General features: G+C 40.6%; 1 protein-coding gene across 1 annotated transcript; it reads left to right on the top strand.

Moving 5' to 3' along the window:
* Positions 1–249: 249 nt before the first annotated feature.
* On the top strand, positions 250–7,886 carry TMEM17 (transmembrane protein 17). The gene is made up of 4 exons (NM_001083433.1): positions 250–358; positions 5,417–5,520; positions 5,652–5,765; positions 6,987–7,886. Exons 1-4 carry the CDS (start codon positions 259–261, stop codon positions 7,263–7,265), a joined length of 597 nt encoding a protein of 198 aa, NP_001076902.1. The 5' UTR covers positions 250–258; the 3' UTR covers positions 7,266–7,886.
* Positions 7,887–8,696: the final 810 nt, after the last annotated feature.

Here is an 8,696-nt window from a genome sequence, read left to right as displayed (position 1 = left end):
GGTTGTTTATTATTATTCGTTGTTAAAAGGGTGGAACTTAAAACAAGACTAGGGAATCTGCGATTTGCACTCATCTGACGCGCTCCACAGGAATGTGTCCCTGTCCTCCCAGTTCGAGGGGTCCCCGAGCCTCTGCGCCGCAGTACATCCGCGCGTGCGCCGGAGCCCCCAGCACCTCCCGCTGCTCGGTTGCCGTGGGAACAGCTGAGTACTGCGACTCCCGAAGACCTTAGCAGTGAGCGGTACCGAGGCCCCGGCATGGAGCTGCCGGATCCAGTCCGCCAGCGGCTGGGAAATTTCAGCCGGACCGTGTTCAGCGACTCCAACCGGACCGGGCCGGAGTATAACGAGGGTCCGGGTGAGTGGCCGAGGCCCAGCGCAGGGCGTGTGGCCCGCGGAGGACCTGGCGCGGGGTTTGGAACGGCCAGATTTTTCCCAGACCTAAGATGGCGGTTTGGTCTTCAGCTGGTTCTCCGCAGTGCGGGAAACGCTCCTGGAGGAGGGGCCGGGCCGCTGGCTGGGACTGGGACCAGATACCCGGACTCTGATACCCAGCTGGTCCTGGGCTGATCATGCTGCGGTCTAACCGGCCAGTTGCAAGAGGGGCGGCTGAGGTGGCGCTGGCAATTCCTCAAAATATAAAAAATATAAAACCACCTTCGCAACCCGCGTCCGATGCCTTACGTCCAAGAAGGCTGAGAAGGCCGACTTCTTTGCTTTTCCTCAACGACCTCCGCCCTGGCTTTTCTGCCCTGAATGGTCCTCCCCACTCCACCCCCCCCCGCCCCCCCCCACCCCCACCCCCGTGCCCCGGTAAAATATCTTTTCCTTTTCTTCTTTCCTACCAGAACAGGTACGTGCCACAAGTCCATTTTCTGACAGAAGACGTAGAAGGTTTTTTTAATGAGTTATTTTAAACGTTCTCCAATCCGGAATAGCAGCTGCAACACTAGCATCGCCTTTAACAAAACTCGCTTTCTCCCCACTTTCTCCTTCCCCTCCCCGGTATATATGTAACTCTTGACTTAAATCAAGTAACACTATACCACGACGCCGCATTTGATGTGACAAGTGACAACGCAGTTTTCTGCAAAACAGTTTAACCCTCTTAAATCATGATGATAGACAACATACTGTCAACCACACCCAGGCAGCTTTTATCACTGAACTGTGCTGGGAAATAGAAATCTTTTCCTCTTGCTTGGTTTAGGGATTTTTCAAAGGGAACAAGAAAAGTCATTTCCCACCGTTTCAATTTTTCACTCTAATCACTTGCCTGTCCTCCCAGTTTAGGGCTGGTCATGATTTAGGATGTACAGAGAAAAACATAATGTGAAAAATTAGGTTATTACGTTTTTGATTCTAAAGCCAGGGCTTAACAGGCACTAAAATATGATGATGTAAAGTATTAGGAGTTTTCTGTAAAGGGCCGGATAGTAAATACTTAATACCGTGCAGGCCATAGGTCTCTGTGGCAGTCATAGATAATGGTAATGGAATAGACATGGCAGTGTTCCAATAAAACTTTATTTATGGACACTAAAGTTGAATTGCATGATTTTCGGTGTCACAAAATACTACTGATACTTCCCCCAACCATTTAAAAATCTGAAAAAGCCATTTTTAGCTCACTTGCTGTACTAAAACAGTTAGTTGGCTGGTAGTTTGCCTACTCCTGATTTATATTACATAGTGTTTTAATTTGAATTCCATTTACAGAACTCAGCTTGTACTTTTGCAAAATTTAATAACTTCATGTCTTGAGCTTTCAAGGTTCATTTACATATTAACTTGATTTTCAACTGAATGATTATAAGTTTGATCTGCTGAAATATAGATATAGCATAACTCTTCAGATGCTCGTGTACAGAATTCTTAACATAAAAGCTTATTTGCAAAATTTTACTACAGTGCTTGCCTTGAAGGTATTAAAATTTTTAATTTATTATTTTTCCACCTTTTCTTCTTTGTGGATCTGAAGTATGTTTATTTGTACTGTAATTACAGGGGTATATTATGAACATGTTCATAGCTGACCAAGAGTTTTACTGTTGTCATGAAAAAATCCTAGGGAGTGAGTTTCCTTCAGATTTTAAGAATGCATTCCTTTATCAGTGGTTATTTAACAAATAGGTACAAGGAAAAGTATATCATCCTAATTAGGGATATTCTTGGAACTAAAGGAAAAACCTTGCTGTGAGAGACCATAATAATTTTATATTTTAAAATTGTTAAATGATAGATATACTCAGCTGTGGAGAAAAAGAAATAATCTGTTTTGAAGAAATTTATCTCAGAGCCTTTGTAAATTCTTTCATTTCAAGCAGTGGATTTCAAAATACTTATCTACTCTTAAATTGTTATAATTTAGTCATATTTAGGATGCATTTGTAGGGGTCAGTTTTAAAAATCAAATTCTTAATTTAGAACCTTTCTCTCTTACATGAAAACAAAAGGTACTATGTAATCAGCCTTCAGTTCAGTTCAGTTCAGTTGCTCAGTCGTGTCCAACTCTTTGTGACCACATGGACTGCAGTATAGCAGGCTTCCCTGTCCATCACCAACTCCTGGAGCCTACTCAAACTCATGTCCATCAAGTAGGTGATGCCATCCAACCATCTCATCCTCTGTCATCCCTTTCTCCTCATGCCTTCAATCTTTCCCAGCGTCAGGGTCTTTTCCATTGAGCCAGCTCTTCACATCAAGTGGCCGAAGTATTGGAGTTTCAGCTTCAGCATCAGTCCTTCCAATGAATATTCAGGACTGATTTCCTTTAGGATTGACAGGTTGGATCTCCTTGCAGTCCAAGGGACTCTCAAGAGTCTTCTCCAACACCACAGTTCAAGAGCATCAATTCTTCGGCATTCAGCTTTCCTTATAGTCCAACTGTCACATCCATACATGGCTACTGGAAAAACCATAGCTTTGACTAGATGGACCTTTGTTGGCAAAGCAATGTCTCTGCTTTTTAATATGCTATCTAGGTTGGTCATAGCTTTTCTTCCAAGGAGCAAGCATCTTTTAATTTCATAGCTGCAGTACCATCAGCAGTGATTTTGGAGCCCAAAAAAATAAAGTCTGTCACCGTTTCCATTGTTTCCCCATCTATTTGCCATGAAGTGATGGGACTGGATACCATGATCTTAGCTTTCTGAATGTTGAGCTTTAAGACAAATTTTCACTCTCCTCTTTCAATTTCATCAAGAGGCTCTTTAGTTCCTCTTCTCTTTCTGCCTTTAGCGTGTATATCTTATGCATATCTGAGATTATTGATATTCCTCCCAGAAATCTTGATTCCAGCTTATGCTTCATCCAGCCCAGCATTTCACATGATGTACTCTGCATAAAAGTTAAATAAGTAGAGTGACAATACACAGCCTTGATGTACTCCTTTCCCGATTTGGAGCCTATCTGTTATTCCATGTCCAATTCTAACTGTTGCTTCTTGACCTGCATACAGATTTCTCAGTTCAGCCTTAGAGAAATGAAATTCATGTGTCGCAAAGGGCTACACTGGCAATGTCCTTGTAAGAATATGTTTTCATTAATTCACTCTTTCTGCTTATTCATATTTGGTATTTACCATTTGTAAAGCAACATGCTAGGTTCTGTGAGGGTCTTAAATTTGGGTAGAATATGGTCTGTGCTTACAGTCAGCCTGTGTATAAATAAAAGAGAAGGAAAGGGACTGATATTTATCGAGTGCCTACTCAGTGCCAGGCATAGTGCTCAGGTGAAGTAATTTATATTACCTTTAATTCTCAAGCAATCTGTGAGGTAATTTTAATGTTACCATTTTACAGATGAGTAAATTAAGGCTCAAAGAGGTTAAATAATTTTATCCTAAGTCAGGCATCCAGAGTTCTGGTGAGTTTGGGGAGCTCTGGGTTTACTTGGACTTCAAAAGTCATGATCAGACTATGTCTCAAGTGAAGGAGTGTGGTTCTTTGCTAACACTTTTTACACACAGGTTAGCGTGATAAGTACCCAGAGGGGAAGGAGATTTCCACTGGAGTGGGGAATGTGATCAAGAAAGGACTTATGGAAAAAGTGGCTTTGAATTGGGTGTGAATGAACAGGTGGTATTAAGGTATGCTGAAAGAGATGGGGGAGGGGTTGGTTTTGCATGATTAGTTTATACCTGAGAGATTCAGTTCAGTTCAGTCGCTCAGTTGTGTCTGACTCTTTGTGACCCCATGGACTGCAGCATGCCAGGCTTCCCTGTCCATCACCAACTTCCAGAGCTTGCTCAAATTAGGTTCATCCAGTTGGTGATGCCATCCAACCATCTCATCCTCTGTCATCCCCTTCTCCTCCTGCGTTTAATCTTTGCCAGCATCAGGATCTTTTCAAATGAGTCAGTTCTTTGCATCAGGTGGCCACAGTATTGGCGCTTCAGCTTCAGCATTAGTCCTTCCAATGAATATTCAGGACTGATTTCCTTTAGGATGGACTGGTTTGATCTCCTTGCTGTCCAAGGAACTCTCAAGGGTCTTCTCCAACACCACAGTTCAAAGGCATCAGTTCTTCGGCACTCAGCTTTATGGTCCAACTTTGACATCCATATATGACTACTGGAAAAACCATAGCTTTGACTAGATGGACCTTTGTTGGCAAAGTAACATCTCTGCTTTTTAATATGCTGTCTAGGTTGGTCATAATTTTTCTTCCAAGGAGCAAGCATCTTTTAATTTCATGGCTGCAGTCTTGTTATGTATTTTATGTGTTCATTTCATAGGCTCTTTACAGGTGGCTCAGTGGTAAAAGAACCCACCTGCCAATGAAGGAAACTCGGGTTCGATCCCTGGATTGGGACGATCCCCTGGAGAAGGAAATGGCAACCCACTCCAGTATTCTTGTCTGGGAAATCCCATGGACAGAGCCTAGTGGGCTACAGTCCAGGAGATCAGAAAGAGTCGGACACAACTGAGCACAAGCACCACTTACATAGAACTCTTAACAAAGGAGGTAATGATTATTATTGTTATCTGTTCAATAGTATTCATATTGATGTTCTACATTTATACCAGTAGTATCCAAAAAAGTCATCGGACAGTAACCAAAGGTGGTAAAGTAATAGAAAAATATGAAACATGCCCCCAAGTAGCAAATATTGGAACAAAATATTAGTAGTATTATGGCTATTTTCTTTCACTGTCAATGATTATTGTTACTGTGTCAACTCTTTTGTGACCCTGTGGATCCACCAGGCCTCTCTGTCCATGGGACTTCCCAGGCAAGAATGCTGGAGTATGTTGCCATTTCCTTCTCCAGGGGTCAATGATTATAAATAGGCTTACAGTTTGGAGTTTTGTTGAGCTGAAACTATAGCTATTAATTCTGAGGAACTAAAGGATGTACAGGGAATAGAGCAGGAGTAAGAGTTTGTTCCTTTTCTCTCTGTTTTCTTCTGTAGATAATGAAATGGTTTCCAGTTTGGCACTGCAGATGTCACTTTATTTTAACACTTACTTTTTCCCACTTTGGTGGGTGAGCAGCATTATGATGCTTCAGATGAAGGTAAATGTGTGCTTTACTACTTCTCCCTGGCATTGTTACCTTGTCAGTAAAATTAAAAGTTCTTCATATTTTTTAAAGTCTCAGGTCAGTCTTATTATATGTGAGATTTTTGTTTATTTTTGTTTTTTCAGTATTCCATCTTGCCTGATTACTACAAGTTCATTGTGGTCACCATTATCATCCTAATAACTTTAATTGAAGCTATCAGGTTGTATCTGGGCTACATGGGGAACCTGCAGGAGAAGGTAGGCTCTTCTTTCCTTTCTCTCAGTGCTACACATAAATGCAGTTAAGACTTTGCCAACAAGAAAAGGCAGTGAGATGTGGAAGGAGCAAAGGCCTGTAGGTAAGGCCTAGCTCCAGCTTCACCACGGCTGCCACTGTGGTCTGTTTGCTTACTCTCTGGAACCTTAGTTCCTTCACATATAAAATTGGGGCAATATTCACTTCACAGATTTGTTAGGATTATATTAAACAATTTATATAAAGCACCTGAACATAGTAAACTCTTAATTAGTGATTGTTTTCCCTCTGCCCAGTAGTCTTGAAAATACTTGGTCATTAAACATGATGATTTAGATTCTGAATAAGAAAATTGGGGAAAATAACAAACTCATCTCCTATGCGAGGCACATATTTTCTGAGTCATCATGCTGCCTAAGCATTTACAGTTATCAGAACTGAGTGATAATGCCTAAAGATTTCAGTGTTCTTCCAGGCCCTTCATAATTAAGCCCCACCCAGCCTACCCCACTGTATTTCGTGCTTTTTCCTAACACAAACATCCATTCCAGGCTGATGTGTTGTTTCCCAGTCATATTCTTTCCACATTTTTGCTTACTTAAGTTCTTGCCTCTTCCTCATTCTGCTACTGATGCTAAGTCACTTCAGTCGTGTCCGACTCTGTGCAACCCCATAGACGGCAGCCCACCAGGCTCCCCCGTCCCTGGGATTCTCCAGGCAAGAACACTGGAGTGGGCTGCCATTTCCTTCACCAATGCATGAAAGTAAAAAGTGAAAGTGAAGTCGCTCAGTCGTGTCTGACCCTCAGTGACCCCATGGACTTCAGCCTTCCAGGCTCCTCCATCCATGGGATTTTCCAGGCAAGAGTCCTGGAGTGGGGTGCCAGTGCCTTCTCCGCTTCTTCAGTCTGTCTAACTTTAAAAGCCTACCTGCTTGAATTATTTCTTTTACCTATCCTGTTTACTCTGTTAGAGCATTTAGTCTATTCCTCTAAGTGGTACATACATTTCATTATTCACTTAAGTGTAGTAATGTAGGCCTGTCACATAAGTTAGTTTTCTCTTTCAGTCTAGATTGTAAGTTCTCTGAGGATAAGGACCACACTATACTTCTTTTGAATTACAGAGCTCAAAATGTAGGTTCACAGTAGTATCACTTGCTTATCAATACAAGCAGAAGATGGTACTTCACTAGTCTGATGTTTGTCGTGTGTATCATTGCAGGTTCCTGAGTTGGCTGGCTTCTGGCTTTTGAGCCTTCTGTTGCAGTTGCCTTTAATTCTTTTCTTGCTCTTCAATGAGGGCCTAACAAATCTGCCCTTGGAGAAAGCAGTACATATCATCTTCACTATATTCCTTACTTTCCAAGTTGTTTCAGCATTTCTTACCTTGAGGAAAATGGTAAATCAGCTGGCAACTCGTTTCCACCTCCAAGACTTTGACAGGCTGTCTGCGAGCCGAGGAGACATGAGAAGAGTGAGGTCCTGTATAGAAGAGATTTGACCCAGTGCTGTTGAATAAGGATCTGGAAGATCATTCTAGAAGACTGCAGGAAAACACCAGAGGGCTAACACACAAAAAAGAATAAAGCAAGTGTTTTGAACTGTATACTCTTTGGCTCTGAAATTCCAAAGCTGGACACAACGGTAAGACTATCTGTACAGCACATGAAAGCAGTAAATCAACCCTAAAGCCTCCGTGTTGTCTACCTGATGTCAAATATCTGAATTTTTTGTTGTTGTCAACTTTTTCAGGTGTGTAGAGATCTGTATTGGTGGCATTACATCTTTACTGTAATATCTCTAGTTAGTACCTTTAACTAGAAATGTATATATTTCTTTCAATATTGTTGGCCTAACCATGTCTTGGGAGTATGTATGAAGTATGTATTGGTCAGTATTCTGATGTATTAGACTACATTTGTAAACTGAGACACCAAATTTTTATGTCTGCTAGGGTCTTAGCTATTATACTGAGGTTAAGAAGATAGCAGGTGGATTGTGATGATATTTAGGAAATGTTTTTATCCTAAAATTGTTATTTTCATACAACCATGTTCAGTATTTATGGTGGTGGTGTGCAAAATGTCTTCACAATAAGTTATAAAATATTTATGTTAAAGTATCTTTAGATATCACTCTTGTCTTTTACAGTTCTTTTGGGCTGTGGGTTTATTTTTATTATAAAGTTGAAAGAGAAAAGTACGTTATTTGAGAACCTTCTGTGTAATTTGCCACTGTCCTGGGTACATTAACCCTTATGATCTTATCTATTAAGTCATTATTCACTGAAGAACTGCTCATACCCAGTAAATTCACATGAAGATTGATCTGAGAATCAGGGTGCCTGTTAATATATAGAGTTTAGATGGCCCAAGGGACTCATGATCATAAATGAGCATATTCCCTTGCTAATAGGAGAAACCTATTTAAAGAAATTCTGTTAAGAACAAAGCTTGCTTGGGTATATCTGAACCATCATTTTTAAGTGATAATTGGGTTGTCTTAAGGGGTACAGTATTTTCTTTCCTATTGGAAAATGTACCTCTGTAAGTACTGTATTTTACTGAGAGATAGTTGTAGCTACATTAAACATCATTTTTTCTATCCTTCCTGTTTTGTGATTCATGCTTATCTTAGGATTTCCATGTTATGCCGTATTCATTTTTATATTGCTTAATTTTGAAAATGCTTTCACTTCCCACTGTTAATCACACCTTACCAGTCTGTTTATGCTCTTTTTATTATTTGTGCTTTTTATTATTATATATAATGTTCAGTCAAAGTTTTCTTCCCGCATGCACTGACTGATTAACCTTTGCCCTATACCAAAGCTGTCACTAGGTATATTCCAATACTTTGAAATTCAAAATAGAATTTTGTTTGGATAGTTTACTAAAATGTATTTGTTTACATTTGTTTCCAGATAGGTGAG

This window comes from Bos taurus, chromosome 11 (assembly GCF_002263795.3).
Source record: "Bos taurus isolate L1 Dominette 01449 registration number 42190680 breed Hereford chromosome 11, ARS-UCD2.0, whole genome shotgun sequence".
Classification (NCBI taxonomy): domain Eukaryota; kingdom Metazoa; phylum Chordata; class Mammalia; order Artiodactyla; family Bovidae; genus Bos; species Bos taurus.
The sequence above is the reverse complement of the archived record's forward strand: the minus strand, read 5'-3'. Positions and strand labels throughout refer to the sequence as shown.